Consider the following 21,668-nt stretch of genomic DNA (forward strand, 5'->3'; position numbering starts at 1 on the left):
ATATACACTTTGTATTTGAAATATTACCTCGCTACTGATTTAAAGACAGCTTCAACTTTTAATCACACATTTCTTTGAAAAAAAATATTTTGTGGGAGTCCATTTGTACATTTCTTTTCACAAATGTGTCTGTTTGGATATTGAAAATATTACACCAGGTTATTACATCCCTCTTGACCTCTAGCTGATAATTATTTTTTTCCTAATGTAATAAATTAATATTCACTTTTCATACTGCAGAAATTTAATCATTTCTATATGGAAAAAGGCATACATTCACAGTGCATATATATAAAGAAGTGACAAAAAGAATGACAGGATGTGCGGCTAGGTAGTAATTCAGTTATTAAATAACAGTTTTATTAAGGAATGAGCTGTGCTGTGCTCAAATCTCCTGGGTGGCTCTCTTCACTTGACTAACTCTAGGTCACCGCTTTCTAAAACAAAACAAAAAATCCTTCAGCCAGATGCCACCTGTAATATCTGAAAAAACAGACTCAATCTGTGTGTTTGCCGGCAACTATAAAAAGGTGTGAGCCTGTATTTGGGCTGCATGACGTTCTTAAACAGTTGGCTGTGCAACAGTAAGCATTTGTCTAGCAGTTTGGCTCCAGCCAGGGAACACCTCGGACCGAGGCCCTTTCCTTTGGCACGAGGCGCTGCTGAGGCTGAACCCTCAGCTGCAGTGGAGTCCTTGTACTGTTTTCACACCTGAATATGAGGCCCATTTATTTGACACTGCTGTCACTGCTCAGTCTTTGGTTGTCACCATAAAGTTTGCACCATTGACAGCAGTTTCATTCACATCGCTGCTAAATCACAAAATTACATAAAATAAACAGAACTGCATTAATAACATCCATCTCTTCCATCTCTAGCTTGGTTTTTCTCTTGAATGCTCAATCACTTGTATTATCTCTCACTGTTTCTCATGTGATATGGCTCGTATTTTAGTTATATTCTGAAAGGGTATTGGTAGTTTGCGGGTGCCAGTCCTACTTGTACCAGAGGTAGAAGGTCTGTGGTCGTCTGTCTTACTGAGCTCAGATGTTGGTTTCTGTCCTGCACTGATGTCCTTCTTGTCCCGAGGTTTGCGCTGCTTTGCACTTGGCTGTGTCGAGGTTTTTACACTGGCATGAGACTGCAGGGATAAGATTCATATTCTTCTTACATAACAGAATTAAGTATCACATCCATTTTAAAACAGCTGCATGGCTACACCTTTATTACCATTTTGTGTAAGAGGTGAATCTGGCACCATCTAGTGGTAACTGAATGTGAGAGGCAGTAGGCATGGCAAAATGAAGGCACACAGGCAGTCAAATGAGAGAGCTTGTGTTTAAAATTTTTAAAAAGCACAGCTGTTTTTGTTAGATATTTGTTGTTTTTAAATGTAGACCAATATCCAGTTAATTAAAAAGTACAGGATATGTTGAGTGCAACTGAAAATATCATGCAAGACTTTAGAATAAATGATAAATCAAGATTGAACTGAAGTTGTAGGAGGTTTTGCAAACCTGTGTGGTGGAGGGTTGAGGCTGTCCCGCTGTTTCAGAGCTGTTTTTGTGTTTGTCCTGCTGGACGGCGCCACCACTCTCTTTAATCTATGTTCCAAGATACAAGGATAACACAAAGGAAAAAATGAGAGATTGATAGCTGGACTCCATGACTATACATAGTTATTAAGGGCTGACTTATTGAATGGTAGTTTACTTAAAAGGAAAAATCTGTTTTTGTTTTGTTTCCAACCAGTCTCTTGAACACTGAGATTCATAATTATAATTGGCATTTGGATACTGACATTAACGATATTAACAAATCAGAAACTGATGCAAGAATGCAGCATGAGCACACCCACAAGATGTTGTATATTTATAACTTCCCCATAAAACTATTTGCAGCTTTAGGGAGTTTAAAAGTACCAAACCATAAAGTGCATTACAAAAATAATTAGGTAGTTACCTTCACATTTTCCATGTTATTTTCTTAGAGGATTATTAGAGGTCTTGCTATTATGGTTGATAACCCATATGAGCTCTGTACGTTGGTGACTAAAAGTGATTATTAATGATGACATAAAATTTAAACAACTTAAAAAACAGGAGGTTTTACTCTAAATGCTGCGTTATATACTTAAAGCTGGGGTAGGCAGTTTTATTTTAACATCATTTGGCCAAATCCCATATTAAACTTTGAGCATATTGGAATTCAAGTGGACTTTTAAACCTCCTCTTGGCTCAGTTTTCAGGCTTTAGCAAGTCTAGACGGTGATGGGAGACTTTTACCAATCACAGGTCATTTCAGAGAGAGGGCGTTCCTATTGGCTGTTTGACAAATGCAGATGCATGTGAACGTCCCTTTTGTAAAAGCCTGACGCAATGGCTGTCGCTATTCCAGCCTTGGCAACAGCTGCCTACACTGCAGAGCAAGACTAAGAGTCGGACAATAAACAAAAATAAAACACATTTCTGTATCTGCAAAATTAGATGGACATGACATGTTGCTGATAGTTTAGTCTTCTGCTAAACAGCCAGAGACTCATGTTCACACTTTATTCAGCTAAGGCTCTGTCTGTGTGGGCAACTCGACAATGATTATAGATCAGTGTAAGGTAAAGACTGAGTTACTGTCTGAGACGCATGCATATGCCCATGGTCGGTCATGTGGTGGGAGGGGCTTAGGACAGAAAGGAGAGGGCAGTAGGAGTGGGTGTATTGTCAAGTTTTGACATTTTCTCTTACCTATCTCAGATTTTTGCCTACCCAAGCTTTCATGAGATTCTTCATTCATGAGATTCATGAGAGTCTTAATTAAAAAAATAAGCTAATTAATACATGAGCTAAGTGATGTGTAAGCAGACATTAGAGTACATGAAGTAGTGACTTGACATTGATTAGTCAGGAACCGTATGACGTTACAGTCGTAAGAAAAAAAACAAAAACACATAGGTAGTTGAGGTCAAAATGCAGATCTGAGCAGTACCGGCTTGGTAGATATGGAGGGTGTGCAGGAGCTGCTGTCTCTCACAGTGTGGCTCCCGCAGTTGCTGTCAGTTTCTGTTGAGGCTACCCAGGGGAGCGGGGTGGGGTCCAGTGTGCCCTCAAAAGAGTTGAGGGACAAGTCCTCCAGAGTCCTTGTTCCTATTGTAGACAAATTAAATAACATCAATATGATGTGGCATTGGTTTATTTTTTTCCCTCCATTCCTCCTCTGCCTCATTGTACCTCGGTTCTCTCCACTGAGTGATAATCAAATGCCTCATATTTACATATTACAACCACTAACTGTGTAGATTTTACTGATTTGACCTTCCGTCTTAACTTTGACATATCAAGTGGTACTGGGTACTGCACAGCCATTTGTGGTGAGAGTAATTTTGTCTTACCAGCTTTTGGAATCGTTTATCAGGACACCCCAACACATTGTTGTAGAAATACAACGTAAACTGCAGGTAATCAAAATAATCCTATGCTCCGTGCTACATTTCCTGTTAATTCTCACTCAGTTTAAAAGACTAACCTTAAATTGTTTTCTCTTCTCTTCATCCATTTCATTCATATTGTATACCATAACACATTGACTTATAATCACTTGCACAATGCTGTTTATTCAAATTATATGCTCATGACCTGGATTAAGTTATTTGAATGAGTTAATCTTCATCTTACTCTCTTTCTGTTCCAGGTCGTTGCGCATCATCTCCATCACATTGAACGGCATCTCAGGCACATTAGTGTCACCCTGTTGGACAAAGCACCCTGTAAGAGCTCCTTGTGCAACTCATTAAGTAAAGTTTATGAATGCATCCGGAATAATCATTGCCTTACTGTGATCCACGGGGTTTCTAGTAGCTGATTAGCGGACATGCGGTAGGCGGGGTCCGCCTTCAGAAGGCAAGTCAGTATATTCTTTGCTGTTGAGGTGGATGCAAGACAATGGTAAGTTTGTTAGTAACAAATAGAACAGTAAATCTGTATCTATATAATATCCTGCACTGCTTTCTCCTTTATCCAAGATTAAATGTATTAATTATTTATTAGCAAGTGTCACCTGAATCACTGACTGTGTCCCAGATGGGCTGAGTAAATTTGACTTCTTTGTTCTTTATCTCCTCAAGGAGCTTGTCCCTTGTTTTGGCCACAAACGGAGGCTCCCCACATAGCCTACAGGGACACACAGCTCAGATACATGTATTCACTGCGTGTTTGTGTTTGTATATATGTATGTGTTTGTAGGGGTGTGAATCTTTCAGTATCTCACCATTCGATTAGGATCTACTCCAGTCTGTTTTACCAGTGGCATATTATGTTATGGACACACTTTTCCAAAAAAAAAGTGATGCAGTTGTTTGTGTATCCCATTATCTGTGCCATTCTGCAAAGCAACTGCTATCTGTTATACTGCAGAGGGCCACATCACTGACACTTCAGAGAGGGCCCTGATTCTCCTGCCTGCTCTGCCTGCAGTGAACAAAGAGTTTACATCCATATGAGCCCTCCTGCTTGTTAGACTGTCTCCTGATTTACCCTTGTCTCATTATTATTATTAATTATTAATTATTAATTATTAATTATTTATTATTTATTATTATTATTATTATTATTATTATTATTATTATTATTATTATTATTATTATTATTATTATTATTATTGTTGTTATTATTATAGGGGCTACCAGCGTTTATTCTACTGCACGAGGCGCTACCAATAACGCAGAGCGTTACATACAGTAGGATTTGACCAATCAGAGTGCAGTTTGCTCTAGATGACGTGTGGCATACGTATACGGATACAAAGCGTGGGATCATCTTCCGATTGGTGGACAACCGAAACAAACCTCTGACCTCTGTCCAAAGGAACCATGGGAAACCAATATGGCGTTTAGCATCGATGCCAATGCACTTTTATCATCGAAATATGGACGAAATATGGACGGAAGACACCCAATATCGGAGCTATCATCACGGTTTATTGAACAAGGTCCCGTAAAACACGCGAATTCCCAGGCTGGATACCGAGGCCTCTAAAAGAGCTACGATGCATCGGAGAAATCCCTCTGAACGGCACAGCCGGCAGCTTTCACTGGCGAAAAAGTAAGGTGACAAAGATACTAAGACTTTTCTAAATGCTCAAAATTTTAGAGGGTTAAGAATAGACTATTTAGTAGATATAGAGTATAGTCGATGTTTAGGATTTTTGAACTGATTCTGAATCGTTAAAAACGCGAATCGAAAATTCTTATGTGAATCGATTTTATCCCCCGCCCCTATGCGTGTATGTATGTATGTGTTAAATGTATATGTAAAATGTGTGTGTGTGTGTGTGTGTGTGTGTGTATGTACTTACAATATGTACATAACAACTCCTATGCTCCACACATCACACCACTGGCTGTAACCCCGACCGCTCATCATTTCAGGTGCTGAAATTCACACATATACAAATGTATAACTTTTTTTCTCTGAGATATAGACATTTCTGGGATCAAAACTACTTGTTGAAAGTAGTTGACCACCAGTGGTGCTGCAGAGCAACATTTCAATAAACTGATCCCATATTATTTGTATCATGTGTCATTAGCACACTCACAAAAGCACACTAGCCAAAGCTAGCTGTATGCTGAGGACACGGTGGCTGAAGTTTAATCAGAGGACTGGGTTTTATTACCCTTGGATACAGGCTTAAAAACGGGTTTGGAAGAGTGCCCAAAACAACAAAAGACTGGTAGATTGTTAGCTAATAACTTATTGTAACTTTATGAGTCTGTCTCTTCAGCTCCACTTTTTCAGCCGCCCCCCCTCACCCCTCCTCCCTTCCTCTGACCTTGACCCATCCAGCTGGACTAGGGCCGCATAAGTCCAGCTAACTGGGAAAATTCACAGACTTCCCAATGGCCGGTCCACACCTGTGTCAACTGTTGTGATCGTAACTTTCAGTAAGTCTGCAACACCATGTTTGATTTGTGACACTACCTTGTCAAAATTTGTGCACTTACGCAATTAAGTGCATAGTGTATGCAGTGTACTACATATCAGTGTAGAAATGGATGTTAATATATATCATTTTGTAGCTTGCTCCTCAGTAATGTGGGCTTGCTATTAGAGCACAAGATGCAAACAAAATAGAGATCTGCTCATAAAAGCATTGCTTCAGAGCACCACTATAGGTATGTAATGATGAGTATGGATATAAAATACACCTGATACATCCCACATGCAAAAATAGAATTACACTCACTGTGTGCTTACCCAATCAAAAGCACTATGCATGGAATTTACAAATGTCCAACTTATGCACCCTATACTGAGGGTGTGGCAAAGGGCAGCTACACCGCTCATTCAGACTTTGAGCTGTATCCCTGTAGTCATGTGTGCAGTTAACTGGCATGCTGTAGGAAATATAGATGTCATACCCATATAGGTAAGAGTCCCACAAGCTTCCTTCATTATGTTCTCAATCCCTACACCACCTGTCTTCACCGATAGTCCGAAGTCTGTCACCTAGGTAGAGAACAGCATATAAGAAAAGAGGTGACACAAAAAAACATGATTTAGCTAACAGAACCCACATCAAATTTTTTGTTAGGAAAAAAGCCTCAAGATTGAGCACAAACATTGATCCTTGACGATTCACATAAACAGCAACAGCAGGCTGTACGGGCCCAAACACTTACAAAGGGGTATCACATCATTACAAAAGCAGAAAAAAAATCCAGAAGAGAATACAAACGCCTGTGAAATAAAAGTCATTTATGCTGTGCCACAACAACACTGTCTGACAACATGTACAGTATGTGGGTGCCTGTGTTTGTGTGTGAGACGAGGTAAGAAAAACAGAGAGACAGGGACATTTGCGCTGCGGTCTAGCCTTGTTTTAGCTCGCACACCAGGTATCTGCTTTGGCTTGCTCATTGTCAGTGCAGACAACATGTTGTGCTCAGCTGGTCATTTGTTTAAAGATACAGTTGAGTCTCTTTTTGTAAAGGAAGACCAGAGGGAGTCTGTCATAATGAGGCAGCATTTAAAGCCTTTACTAAATATAGAGGAGATAGTGGGCGAAGAAAAAGTGCCCATCAGAGGCTTGTACCCGGTCCGACAGAGATAGTAGCGGTGATGGAAGGTTTCAGTTTGTGTCGCCACCGTACCTTGATATTAATCCTGCCATTATCGTCCTTGCCAAGATAATTCTTCACAAGAATGTTCTCGAGTTTCAAGTCCCGGTGTACGATATCTGTAAAATGTTTGGAGGAAAACTTTAACACAGTCACAATAGTTTTGACATGGATATATGCAGTATTGGGACAAGCAAACTACATGTAATTAAAATAATAGTTTGACAACATTTTGAAGCAGCTTGCTAGTAGTTAAACTGAATTCATATTTGCACAGTGATTCAAGTAGTTCAATAAGATTTTGGCTATTTTTTGTGTGGTACTGAAACTACAAACAAATTTGGTCCATAAAAGGAAAGGAATTTATATTTTATTTTCATTTCACCATAGCATCTTAAGTGAATCAGTGAACTCGATTTCTCTCTAGCAGGGATTATTCTATCATCTAATTTCTCTGATGTTTAAAGGCAAGTTTTAACTTAGACTAGTCATACTAGTCTAAAAGTAAGAAAACTCAGGAAACAGTCAAAATTGATCACAATTCAATCTGAAAAATCTTCCGTCAATCTCAAGAGCCATTTGAAACATTTTTCAATTACCAAAAAAATATTTTCAGTGCCGCTGAAATTATGCACACATTATGAATATTGCACAATAGTTTTTAAAACTTGACAACAACTCACAAAATAAAAGCTTACAGTAAATAATTCTATGGGAAAATGTGCCTCATTATGACAACAGGATTTTCAGAGAGTGAACGCAATAACATTGCATACAGCCTACAGCCTACCTTTCACCAAAAACAAAACAAGAAAAAACAAAAAAAAACCAACAATATATGTTAATATGTGATTTAAATGTACATTACATTACATTAATAACATTTTTTTTCTAAAATAACAAAAACCAACGTGTATTTCTGGTGCCGACTAGCGAGAGAGGCAACATTTATTCATTTAGTTGGCTAATTGTGCACATCCCCACTCTATAAATTAGCTTTGCTGTAGTTTCACTTCTCCAGTGTGGAGTCAATGGTAACTTGCAAATCTATGCTTTCAAAGTAGCTTCTCCAAAGTGTGATGTATGTGACAAGTAGTTGCTGTAATCAATATTCAAATCAATATTTTTATATTAACAAATAACAATAGATTCAATGAGTGAGAACCACAACTCACTGAGAAGTATCACAGAATTCTGCAGTTGTCACTATAATACCAAAATGATCCATAGGTAAATCTAAAGTCAGGAGCAGAGCTCTGAAGAGATTAAAGTCTGTGATCAGAGGTAAGTGGAACACGATCTGCAAATGTCTGTCACCACAACAGCGACGGTATGTTTTACACTAACAGAGTCATCTATTTACCTTACTTACAGTGGGCCGGGCTGATGGGCCTCGTTAACAAAACTTGGTGGAGTGAGAGAAGGCAGGAGGAAAAACACAGTTTGCCCTGGGCAGTCCTTTTCACTGCACTGTTTGAAGCAACCAATTATAACAGTGTGGATGGTGTGTAAAAGGTAAGTCAGACCAACTGGTGTGCATAAAACAAACACCTGAAAATGTTCTCTTTTGCTTTATCCATTTTTTACTCAACTGTTTGCTGGCAGCTGAACTCTCAATTTCATATCCAAAAAAATGTCTTGCTTTGATAGAGCGACATAAAAAATTTAAATTACACTCCTTAATGTACACTCCTTTCTTTTGGTTATTTAATAAATAGTGCCCAGAGCATGCCGCGTCATTATTACCAAGGATAACATCTTTTTTGGTGCTTTATATTTTAATCACTCTAGTAACTCCTGACAAATGGCAGCTGAGTCTGATAAAGAACAGCAAAAATGTTAAAGCTTCATGAGTGGTCATTTGACGAAAAGGGTTCTGGATATTCAAAGCTGGCGCTTTCTTATTAGTGTCATTAGTCTCTATAGAGGGCAGGAAAACCAGCACAGAGGGACTTTCCATGTGAGAACACACCTATTAATCAGTATTGCTCCCTGGCTTGTTGTAAATTAGTCATTAACCACATGTAATGATGCCTCACTGCCAGGCAATGTCCTAAATTACCTCTAACCACAGATTTCACCATTAAAAGGGGAAACAGCATTTCCAATAAAACATGCAGATTTAATTAAAATGTGGATCATGTGTTTTTCTCAGGAAATTGTTTATTGTTGCTCTTTTATCAAAATGAGCCACACTTCTATAATGACTGAATGGCAAGATATCTCACGTCACTGAGGGCAACACAATTTGAGTAAAATAATGACATCACCGACTATTATAACTTAATTGAAGCACATGTTATACAAAACACAGCCTGAGCCAGACGCAAGGTGTTTTCCCAATCCACCTTTGCACTGAATGTAAAAATATTAAACACCCAAAACTAAAACAGAATCTAATTCTGCCTCAGCCACATAAAAGTGCAATTACTGTGAAAAAATGTAACCAAGCTGCAACCCTCAGGGCTGAAAAATAGTGCCAACACCGAAGAACCAAAAACTATAGTTCCTCAGATGGTCACTTGAGACTGGCTCTAAAAGCAAGTCAGTCCTCGTAGATCCCTCTGTTAAAATGCCCAACTTTACAGCAGAAATAAACATGTTTACAGCCTGTACAAAAAACAGTTCTGGTTTCTAGAGCTAATTTCTCCATTCAAAACAACTGAACCGGGGATGAATTTTAACTCACACATTTCCATTTTCTTTAGGGCTAAAAGTAGCAACACCTTGTCTGCGAGGCCCCCGAAGTCCAAGATGGCATGACTGAAATGCCAAACTCAAGGCTTCAAAACGTGAGTCTACAAACCAATGGATGACATCACTGTGGCTGCATCCTTTTTCTTTTCCTCTTTATTTTTTTTTATTTATTTTTTTTTACAATCAATGGAAGTAAGTTAAAGCTCCAGTTGGTAACTTTTATGAAAAAAAATAATGTTCCTCCTGCCTGCCTCTACTGGAATTTAGTAGAATCAAATGCAGTGCATTTGATTCTACTGAATTGTTCGTCTTGTCTTCTGGTCATGTCTGTTGCAATAGTAACCACACTTGTATTTTGTCACACCTGTAAACATTGATTTCAAGGTGAAGTGATGACTCTAATCACTGGAGGTCATCAAAAGCTAGATTTCCAGCTAATGTTAAGATTATTTGTAACAGTTCCAAAATGTCAATGTGTAGAATGACATTACCTCTTTTGTGAAGGTAGACAATGGCGTCAGCTAAGCTACGGATGATGTGCTTTGTTTTTTCCTCCGTCAGGAACTTTTTCCGTTGCAACAGCTGCCTCAGTTCACCTCCACTGCACAGTTCCGTAACCAAGTAAGTCTTCTAGAAAAAAGAAAAAAAACTAAATGCATCTGACCATACAGTTGGTTGGCCTGTGCTTATTGGTAATATGGATGCAGAGACGCACAGAAATAAGAGACTTTGATATGTCACATGCATCACACATAGCCCACTCTCTTTATTAGACTTACTTAAAATTGTTACTTACAGGTCAGCAGTGCTCACCTTTGCTGTTTGGTAGACTTCCTGAAGATGTATTATGTGAGCGTGATTCACTTCTTTGAGAATGTTTATTTCTTGCCCCAGCATCTCTGATTTTGAACTTCCTGCCTGAAATGACAGAAAGGCAAATCACAGCTGATGGAGTTTCAGCATGGCTGTGGTCATTTGTTTCTCTCTTAGCATTAAACTCTTATTGGCGCAACTTTTTATCACGTAAAAAAAGGCCTCACAGAGGGATGCCAAATGCACTCACCGCTGGTTTGGAAACCTCCTTAATAGCCCAGTTTGTCTGTGTCCCAATGTGAGTGGCTTCATAAACAACTCCAAAGCTACCTTGCCCCAATTTCCTTCCAAATTCATAGATTTCCTATGGGGATGAGAAAGAAAACATTAATACATTTGTAATCTACACCTGCTCACTGTCAGTCAGAGAGAGCAGAGGATTTCCCTTAAGCTTGTGTTTAAGACTTTGGGATCATTACACGGTTTTGGATTACAGAAACATTACGTTTTAACTCAAGACCTAAATTTCAAAGTACATCCTAATTTCAAGCTCTCTGAAAAAAAAAAAACTTGCAACATTTTCAGGTCTCTGGAGATGCAGAATATAGTATTTCTAATCAAGTTACAAATGATTAAGTTGCTGTTGCAGTTCGTTCAATCTCAGGTCTAATTAACTTGATCATTATCTGTGTGCATGCAAGGCTGAGCACTGGCTGTTTTGGATTTGGCAAAGGGAGCAGTCAAATTCCCCAATGAAGGGGTTCTATACAGCAGCAAAGTGAAGTTTGATCCTCTTCTGGTGCAGATAAGAGTGCACTATAGAGGTCACCAGTGAGTGTATGTGACTTCTTCCTCAGTGGTTTCCCCATAGCACAACACAGGACTGCAGTGAAATCATGTAAAGAAGCTTTCCATACCCTGAGGTCAGCATCATCCTGCAGACGTATGAAAGGTACATTCCTCTCCAGTGTATCTTTGCTGGTCCGCGGGGACACCATGTTCATGCCCAATCCCCTAACATAGGCTTTTGTCATCTAGAGATGGAAGGAGAGCGCAATCATTATCTCTGAAATTCCTTGTCAGGCCAAAGGACGCAATCTGTCCATGACAGGAATTCCAGAAATTCTTTTCAAACTAGATGGACACTTGAAGAGTGCAGAACTCTATTAAGCCAAATGATCCAGTCTACTATATGTGATAATAATCAAATAATCATTTCATCTTTTTGAGCAAAAAAAGACAAACATTTTCTTTGCTTCTTAAACATGATAATATATATATATATTTTTTCAAACATCATAAACTGAATACCTTTGTTTTTTGGATTGTTGGATGAATGAAATATACAATTTTAAGACCTTACCTCTGGCTCTGGGAAATTACACAGGATTACATAGCATGTTTTAATATTTTCTGACATTTTATTGATAAATTGAGTTATCAAGAAAATAATGGGCATATTGATAGATAATGAAAATAATTGTCAGCTGTCGTCCTAATGTAAATTTGCTAGTGTAACTGCTATAAAGGCCTACTTCTGGATATATTTTTTAAAACTATTAGAATGATGTCAAAATTTGGTTGTGCCTAGCAGAAGTCTCATCATCCCAGCTATGCATTTATTATATTTTTAAATTGCAGTCAATACTATTACTTGTTCTCGTGAAGTATCAACTGAACATTTTTCTCTGGTTGACTTTATTGCAGACAATTCACATTTGGATGTGAGGAAATGATAATTAGTTGCATGATATGTGTGTATTTACGTTTCCATAGCCTTATTTTGAGAAAAAAGCATTGTTACATTTGTACTGTTTACTGTCCCCAAGTGCTCCATCATGACTCCTTTTTTAAATTACATTTGCGCAACTAATTACAAAGGCCACCCAAGAGGACCACTGGAACACATGAATGTTAATTCTGACATGAAGTCATCGTATTTCTATAATTGCCAATGTTTATTATTGAACGTTACTACAACCCACTGGATTTTAAGACATGAGGTATTTATTCCGCCAAGGCCAAATGCCCCATCTCGTACTGTTAACAAAAGTAAAACAAAATGTTTTTTGCTTGCCCATGCTACACTCTATCACCAAGTTTAAAAAATCAGGCCAGTGGTTTTTCCATAATTCTGCTGACAAACAAGACAAACCATACCCGAAAACATTTCCTCCTTGGCAGAGGTAATAATAACAACATTTCTTTGATCATTTCATTATTTACTGTCATAGAAAAATCTCAGTGTGAATGCTGTCATGGAGAGGGATTTCTTAAAATCCTGTGTTTATTATAGGCCAACACACTTTCACAATATTGTATCAATTTGTATTAAATACTGGTTGCTAAAAGCCCATGCCAAACCATAAAAAAGACAGACTGACAAACATCTTTTTGCCAACTAAGACAAGGTCAAGACAAGACCAGTCCTGCTGTAAGTTCTCTCATTTTTTCATGTTGCAGTTTACTTAACAGCTTTTAGCAACTCAATACAGTAGCTGGTCTTATATTGTCACCACTGCAACTTTTAGACGACCGAAAATCCAAATTCCAATGGCATTAAACTTGCAATAAACTAATTTGTTTCAGCACTATCTGAGATGATAACATTTTTCCAGAAACGGTTACAGCTTTTCTTCCAATTTGTTAATAAAAGCAATCATCACTGCTTTCAAAAGCTTAATTTACCCATACTGAAAACACTATTTTTAAATTAGTGCATTGGTTGGTGTTTTAAAAAAGTAACAAAACTAAAGATGTCTACACCTCAAGAAGTAGAATACATCACTGAATATTTACTACCTCTCGTCTAACTTTTTTTATCGCTGGTTTATGACCAAACTGCTGACTCTGTCTGAGCCCATATTACCTTTAAGCACAATTTACCCAGCTTGAAAAACAGTATCTAAAGCCAAATTAAATGTAAAGCAATTATCAAATGATGACTGGGAGCGATGAAGTGGATCCACCACATGCACAGCAATTAATTATTAACAAGGAAGCGGTGTCTTTAACCTCTTCACTCTGATGCATTATTTTAGCCCTGACAGGGCTCTCATAACAGACCTGTCTCTCCCATTATCTTCTGTCTATTTTCCAATCAAAACGATTGTGACAGGATCTGGAAATTCCAATCACCTCAATCACAGCTCATTTGTGGGAGACACGGGCATGTGATGAGTGTATCACCAGGGACTTATTGACTGGAGGAGGAGGGTCCTGTGCATCTCAGGTGTCTCTAAGACAGAGGTGTCTGGTCATTAGCCTCAGATCCCCAATGCAAAGGAAATTGGATATCAGGGTCAAGGAGGGGTGAGAAGTCTGACCTCAAAAAGGGTCACGAATAGACATGGGTCTTAAATTGCTTTAGGCCTGGGGTTGTCTATCTGTAATCTCTAGACCAGCATTTCTAACATTACAGATTAAACTACAGGTCAAAACGCAAACTAGATTACTTACATGTTTCTGTTTTCTAACTTAATTACTTCAAGTTTTTACACTGAAGCTTGCAACCAACCAGCTGAGGACTTGAAGGGCTGCAGGAAGAAAATTAACCCAAAAGTGATCAGACTTGGCCCTCAAATGCACCCAAGAATCAATGCATTTGAATCCTAATAAAAACGGATATGCACAGTTCCTTTACCTCAACTGTCAAGTGAAAAAAAAACAGTTAGGGCTCTACCCCGCTTAGAATTATGCCAGTTGAATCACATTTGGCTGTTCAATACAAATATTCGATTCGTTTTTGTTTTCCATACAAAGTTTTACACTTTTAGTGGGGCTCGTCGGGACATTCAGTGTGACAGTGGCATTCACGTAATATAGTAAACAAGCTAAATGCACTAACGATGGGTTGTAAATGTGCAACATTTTTTGCCAACACTAGATCCCAAACAAAAGCCAGAGACTGTATCCTGTTAACTTGCTGTAAACTGTAAATTCACCACCTCTAAGCAGAAGGTCTCTCCCTCTCCACTCTGCTTCTCTGTGCTGCTGTCTGCATGTCTGTAGCAGCTTGTACCGAAGAGTAGCCTTAAAATCAAGAGCACTTACTCCTCAGCAAAATCTGGAGAACAAAACATCGCCAGAAATACACTGCACAGCACGTTAACATGCAAAAAAAAAAACCCCAAAACCACTACTCGACTTAAAGCAATCTCAATTGGCTGAGGTTCTCTGATTGATGATTTGACTCTCTGACTTTCAAGCAGCAGCCCTAGAAATCATAAATGCTATTAAGAGAAGCTGCCAATTCTTTTAAGACGATTCAACAGCAGGGCAGACTGTAACAGGCAGGATGTTCCTGCTGTTCCTCCAAATCCCACCATTCTTCAGTGCAGCTGAACCAAACAACGTTTAAAAAAATGCTAATGCAGACACAATCCTTTTCCAGCTTGCAACTTGGCCAGTTTTGTTTGCTGCATGACCAAATTGTTGGAAATAAAAACTCTCAGCAGCGGTGGGTAAGAATGGTGCCCCTCTGCCACCTGCTCACCTAAAATAAAATGCCTTCTATTAAGCCAAAATTCTTAAGTTCAAGTACTTTTATCAGCAGTGCTAACTTGAAATATCTCCTTGAAAGACCAAAACTGGACTATTTCCCCATCTCTACACAGATGGAGGGTTGATCCAAACATAAATTATTGACCCTTTAGACCAACATCAGTTTTGCTGTTCTCATTTAGACGCCTTTCAGAAGCATTCAACCTTTGGGACCTGAGCACATTGGTTTGATTTCTTTTGTAAACATAGGGAAAAGGCAATGAGCAACATGGCAAGAAATGTCTGGCAAATTGGGATTTTTTTATTATTTTTTTTTTTTAATGTAAAAGGTGACAAGAAAATTACCTTAAAATTAGCTGTGGGACAATTACTAGATAATATCCAAAAAGGGAAAAATGTCCAGAAAAGTATATTTTTAATTCTTATACTCGTATATTTAAAATTATGTTACTGAGAAAAAAATATTATTTTTATTTCTAGTGATTTCTTGAGGCAATTTTCTTATTTCTTTTGTTGTTGTTGGTTTACTTTACTTTTTTCTTTTTCCCTCCCTTTTTTTGCTTAACATTTCTAAATTCTTGCTACTTTTTGGGCCAATTCTTATCAAGTTGCTCATTATCTTCTGCTTGTGTTTTTGAAAAAAAATCAAGACAGTTTGCTCAGGTTTTAAAGGGTTAACTACATCGATTAATTACTAAATAACAGTAGACAGTACAAATTAACAATGTCAAAAAACAATGGTCTTTGTTCACATGCAGACACACAGAAAGATGAGCAAACATCGGGGCGCAGCCCAACCCTGGGCAGACACAGGCTGTGGTCCGCCTTTTATACCGAGTTGGCCTCATCTCCAGTTTCAGCAGGAAGTAATTAGAGCCAGTGGTTCATCACAAGTCAAGCCCATACTTGCCTCATCTCTCCATCGTTCTGTCAGACAGCAATTTGTGTTTATTTACACTACTGAGTGAACAAATATAGGTAGAGCCTAATGACTGGGAGTGTGGGGGATACTGTCTCGGAAGACAAAATCAATGTCACTTTGGAACAATGAGAGCATGGACATACAAGGGATGACTCAGATCCTGTGTGACTTTTCTTCCCTTTAAAACTGCTTGTCTTTCATTAACTCAAGGTAATATGTATTTACTCTTTCTCCCCTCGTGATGTCAGAAAGACTGCCACTAGCCCCTAGAGCAGAAATACTCTACGTATGGTCCATGGGACAGATTTAGCCTGTGATAGGGTGTCAGTTGACCCACCGGCCACTTTCTAACTCACAATAAAAGCAAATTGGGACTTGCTTGCACTTTGAATGTAAAAACATTTCCAGAGTGCATAGAATAGCAACAACATAGAGCATATTTAAAGTAAGAATCCCAGAACACCTCAAGATCCAACCTAAGCCTTGAAAGTCCTCAAATACTATAATGGCCCCTCTGCACACCAGTGCAGGGCTTGCTTTGGCTTTTGAGTGAGGACAGCAAATGTATAAAGGTTGAAAACAAGCAATTAAGTTATTATACAGTACCGATTATTAATGCTTGTTTACTAACTTGCATCTGACCTTCTGAAGTGGCCATCAGGCAAAGTAACTATCCGGCCTTCAGCCTGCGGGGGTATTTAGATCACGCACTATAAATCTAATGAACAGGGAAAAAAAATCTGATAATGTTTCAGAGATGGCAACTTCTGTTGTTTCCTGGCATATGCTGCTGCTGCTGCTGATTTATCACTTTTAAAGTAGGAAGTCGTATCTGTTGGTCATTTAGGGCTGAAACAATAAGTCGATATATCGATGAGTCGATCGATATAAAATAAACGGAGCATAATTTTTGCCCCATGGATTTTTGTTCGCCAGAACACCTTATTTCAGCAACAGCTTTTTCCATCTGCAAAAAGGACTCTGAATTTTGCCTTTTTTACCCTAAAATAGACTTCATCGTTGCACCATGCGCTTAAATATCCACCTAAATATCCACTTTTCTTTTCCTACCCAGTGATACTGTGATCATTATTGCGTGATACTGTGCGATATAGTGTTGTCAGAAATATATATTAATTGATTCATATCGGCTCTGACGACTTGAAATGGCTTGAATACTTATTTTCTGCAGTATAGGTACTCTGGTACCAACTGCGCTTTTTTGTTCTCTCTTGTTAATGTTTACTACAGTCATTCTGCTGTTCTCTGCTACTAACCAAAAGGAGAAAAGTTGTAACTGTCAAGTTGCTATATTTATCTTTTGATTAGAATATATAATATTATGACCTCAATGCCAGTTTTTTTTCCCATGTTGTTGAAAATAGTATCAAATATTGATATTTTTCAAGGCACTGAAAAGAAGTTAGGGATTCCAGTACTGTAACAAATTTAATGTGATATGAGTTTTATAGCTGCCAACTGATGTCTGTCTATGTGCAACTCTGCTGTGAACAGGTATGTCACTATGATGTACCAAAAACACATTTCACCAACTTTGGTCATGTGATCATTAAATTGAAGTGAATGTTAACTGTTTGTTTTAAACATATATCCAGAAAAAAAAGAAAGAAACTGGGTCTAGTTTCAGCTTTTTCAAATTTCCAGCTTTTTCTGTTTATACAGTTAGACTGATGTTCTGGGCAAACAAGATATGCCAAAATATCTTTGGTTGTGGTTAATCAATTGATTGCAAAAATCACTGACTAGATTAATTGATGATAAACATAATCATTCTTTGCAGCCGTACCGCTGTTCATAAGCGGCCCTCACCAGTAAAACAACTGCCACATGCCAAAATCTAGTAATGATGTATCCCAGAAAGAAAAGGCCAATGCTGCTGAAACCACCGTGTCAAAACAGTTACCACTTTTCAATCTCACCCAGACCATCAAGATATTAGACGATTCAATTATTGCGCAGGGCCTTTGCTTTCTTTGATGGAATAAACAGCAGAATAAATTAGGCTTAAGCGGCTCTCTAATGACGGCGCCTCAAGCTGTAACAAGCAGCCGCTAAAATATAGCCCGAAAATCAAACAAAAACAGAATCTTACTTACTGCAATTAAAATGTACTCTGCTATCCGTTTTGCTTGAGCCCAAATATTACATTTTCCTCATGTGAAACTTAATCATTTATTGACAGCTTGGCTTTGATGACAAATGATAAACTTCACAGTCCTAATGAAGCGTGGAATTACATTACCTGATGAGGCAAGAAATTGCATGTTTAGAATGCAAATATAGAGCCCATCTACTTCACTAGGTTATGAGGTGACTCTTAATATTATGCAGAGAGATTATCAAAGCCCGTGGTCAAAATGTAATATACCAAGAACACATCAACATTAAACCATTAAAGCATACAACAGACGCACTGAAGAGCTGTGAAAATACAGACTGCTGATGGCTACAGGACAAAAAGGGGGTGCTTTAAGCTATTCCTACACTGAGCAAGCAAGCAACGTTAAGGCATGTAGTGCCCCTATAAACAAATCATTTAAAGGCCGCTCCAAGAATTCCTTCTGTCTCCAATGGTCATGTTTGATAAGTTTCTACTGGCAAGAAAACATGCTTTGCCAAAAGGAAGGAAAAGATCAAATTTTGCCATTTGCTCTGAGCACTCCACATGTTGCTGGAAGATAAGGGCCAACAAATTCAAATTTTCTCATTGGTTTAATCCTGGTTAAAGCTAATCTCTGCCCTTGCTGGGCTCAGCCTTGGGAAGCTAGGAGGGCAGACATCTAGAAAAATGTAGGCCATAGCAGAAACAAGAACAAATCAAATTCATTTCAATGACAACCCGGAGAGAACTCAGCACATTCATATCAGAATACACAGATGTCTACACATTCAGTTATAAATCATTCATTGTCAAACTGCCGAGCTGATAACGTTGACGCTCTTCACTAAAAAAAAATTTTGAACGATATAGAACAAAAGATGCAGGACAACCTAATGTTTATCAAAATTACAATCTGTTTTATTGCCAAGTAGCAGTGTTGTAGTATTCAAGATCAGTCTCAGGCTCAAGACCACTTTTTGAAAATCTCAGTCATGACTTGGACTGTATCACACTTTTACTGTCTTTTGTCAGCCCCAGACAACAAGAACTCTGGATTTTCTTTCAAGGCCAGTCAAAACTACAACTGCATTTTATTAAATTGCCTGTGCCAGAAAAAGAAGTGTTTAAAAAGATAGTTAAGGAACATCCCCACACATATAATTCAGCCCTGCAGTGCCATTTGTTTATTTTATCATGACATTCTAATAGTGCTTAAACATACACATATACAGTATATATGGCAATAAAATAGGTTAATAAAGATGCATTTTCATGTTTTCTGTGGCTGTATTTATGGGAATGTGGATTTTTCAAATCAGTTCCATAAGTGCCTTCGATTTGCATGCTCCACATTTTATCCTGAGTGAGCCAGCAATCACACTGGTCTGGTCATGGTCTTGTCTCAGTCTTGATACACTCTGATTTTGGTCATGACTTGATCTTGGGCTCAGGGGTATTGTTTGAATGGGGGACCAGAATTAGACATTGTTATAATACCTGGGGGGCATTTGCCTCTTGCATCATATGAAAAAAACTCGAGTGCAACAGTCTGTTATTTCAGTGAAAAAGTATTTAAGCATTCAGTATGCTTCTTACTGCGTACTACTTACTTACTGCTTCTTTACAGTGACAGGAAGTATCTACTGTGTGGTTTTTGCTTTTTTGCTGACTGTTTATGAAAACACAATTGGTCTGCCTGCGTCGTTTCTACTTGGTGCATACCTAGAAACTATATGATAGTCCTGCCAGGTGAATGGGGAAAAAATGCAGAGTGAACCTTGCTTGAGTAACCAGTATTGTGTGGTGGGTTGCCTATAGCATATTTTGAACAACAAGTCGCAGGCCATTTAAAATTGGGTCAAGGGCCACAATTGGTCCCCCGGCTGGCTGCCAACTAAGTTTTAATCACAAGTAATTTGCTGTGATATATTCATGCACAATATAAATATAGTATGAGAGAATTAAATAAAAACAAGTACAACATAAATCAAGAAGCATCTACATGGAAGAAAATTCTAACATAAGTATAAACAATACTCTAAAATCATGTACAATGCATTTAAACAAAAATGAAAGAGCAGTGCAGTTTTTAGGGACTGTTCATAATTTATGAAAGGGGAAGAGGTGGTCCAAAAACAGGTGAGGCACTCCAAATATTTGTTAAGCACTGGGGAGGGAGTTATGTTTTTTTGATTTGGCTTACGGAAGGGCCATTCAACTTTAAATGGTCGTATTTTGTATTTATTTAAAATAACCTCAGAACCCCAAAATCCACAAGTGGGTTTGGAGGGCATGTTTTCTTTAAAAATAACAAAAATAACACCATTTAATTAGCCAGAAACTGTGAAATATGGTTATTTATGGTGGAGGAAAGGAGGGTCACGCAATTTGCCACAGCAACTCTGGGATGTACAAGGAAAAATATTTGTAGCTCTGTGGGGGAGTCACACTGCAGCCCCTACTCTGATAAATAAAGCACAGTCCCTTAAAAGAGTGTGGAGATAGGCAATGTTGTCCTAGGAATGAACAGGGGCTTACTATCCGAAAATTACCAAATTGTGACACATGCTGAGGCTTTAACTGAACCAAAAATTCAAAATCAGTGCTTTTTCAGTAGGGGTCTTACTGACAGGGATAGCAGTAGTTAAAATATATTCAGTGCACAAATGCTTCAGGTGTTGTACATATTAACATCGACTGCTCAAACTAGGATAGCAATAACCTCAACTTATTGTGTTAGTTAACCTATATGGCTCAGTGAAGGTATTTTTGTGCTCTAAATGTTCTAGATATTCTCGCAGCGTTAGTTTACAGTTCATGGGAAATGCCGACAGTAAAGCTGTATTTACCACGTGAGCAAGCTAATATTGTTACAGATAGCTATTTAAACAGCCTGGTATACTGTCATGCATGTACAGGATAGTACATGACGACTGAGTCACGGTCACTTCGCCGTTAAAACGTCTTGTAACGTTACAATAAAATAAGTTCAAGAAAGCACTTGTAAAAACATAAAATAGTGTAGACATTTTGATAATCATTTTTTAGCTAAGCTAGCGTTCCCCACGCGTTGTCATGGCAACGAAACATGAAGTTTGCGTTTACCGAGACATTGACGGGTTAAAACAACACGCGTTTGCTTGCACCTTGTAAAACAATGTAACTGGTGCTTATAAAAGAGTCAAGAAAAGTTTCTTACCTCTCAGAGTAGATCATTTTTACTCAGCAGGTTGGTCTTCAAGCAAAAACTTTTTCAGCGAGTGACTAGGGGAAGAGAAAAGGGACAAAGCTCCTATGAATGAGCAGCGCTCCCTCGAGCCGTCTCTGTGCGCTCTGTCCGGGGCTCGCAGCGCCCCTGCTGGCTCGTGTATGCAGACCAACGTGATAATGAGACCTTTTCAAGATAAACGTGAACACGACAGGACTGTGACCGAATTTACAACGTGCACGGTAACTGTAAAGTATCCTTTATGTAAGCGAATGGGGAACCGTTTTTCCCC

General features: G+C 38.4%; 1 protein-coding gene across 1 annotated transcript; it reads right to left on the reverse strand.

Moving 5' to 3' along the window:
• Positions 1 to 919: 919 nt before the first annotated feature.
• On the reverse strand, positions 920 to 21,421 carry stk33 (serine/threonine kinase 33). Its single transcript, XM_042487680.1, has 14 exons — positions 21,368 to 21,421; positions 11,539 to 11,655; positions 10,872 to 10,985; positions 10,622 to 10,726; positions 10,300 to 10,438; positions 7,145 to 7,230; positions 6,413 to 6,500; positions 5,347 to 5,422; positions 4,051 to 4,163; positions 3,828 to 3,913; positions 3,669 to 3,741; positions 2,983 to 3,140; positions 1,518 to 1,604; positions 920 to 1,141 (listed from the first exon to the last, which is right to left on the reverse strand). The coding sequence occupies exons 2-14, from the start codon at positions 11,653 to 11,655 to the stop codon at positions 920 to 922; spliced, it is 1,464 nt and encodes a 487-aa protein (XP_042343614.1). The 5' UTR covers positions 21,368 to 21,421.
• Between the last annotated feature and the right edge of the window lie 247 nt (positions 21,422 to 21,668).

This window comes from Plectropomus leopardus, chromosome 1 (genome assembly GCF_008729295.1).
Source record: "Plectropomus leopardus isolate mb chromosome 1, YSFRI_Pleo_2.0, whole genome shotgun sequence".
Classification (NCBI taxonomy): Eukaryota; Metazoa; Chordata; class Actinopteri; order Perciformes; family Serranidae; genus Plectropomus; species Plectropomus leopardus.

What these genes read in the sequence shown, in the direction of transcription:
- stk33 (XM_042487680.1), bottom strand. Translation starts at nt 11,655, where the DNA reads ATGACAAAAGCCTATGTTAGGGGATTGGGCATGAACATGGTGTCCCCG. An exon ending in GGACACAGTCAGTGATTCAG is followed by an intron (nt 3,914 to 4,050) that starts GTGACACTTGCT and finishes CCACCTCAACAG; the next exon opens with CAAAGAATATACTGACTTGC. An exon ending in TAGAAACCCCGTGGATCACA is followed by an intron (nt 3,742 to 3,827) that starts GTAAGGCAATGA and finishes TTTGTCCAACAG; the next exon opens with GGTGACACTAATGTGCCTGA.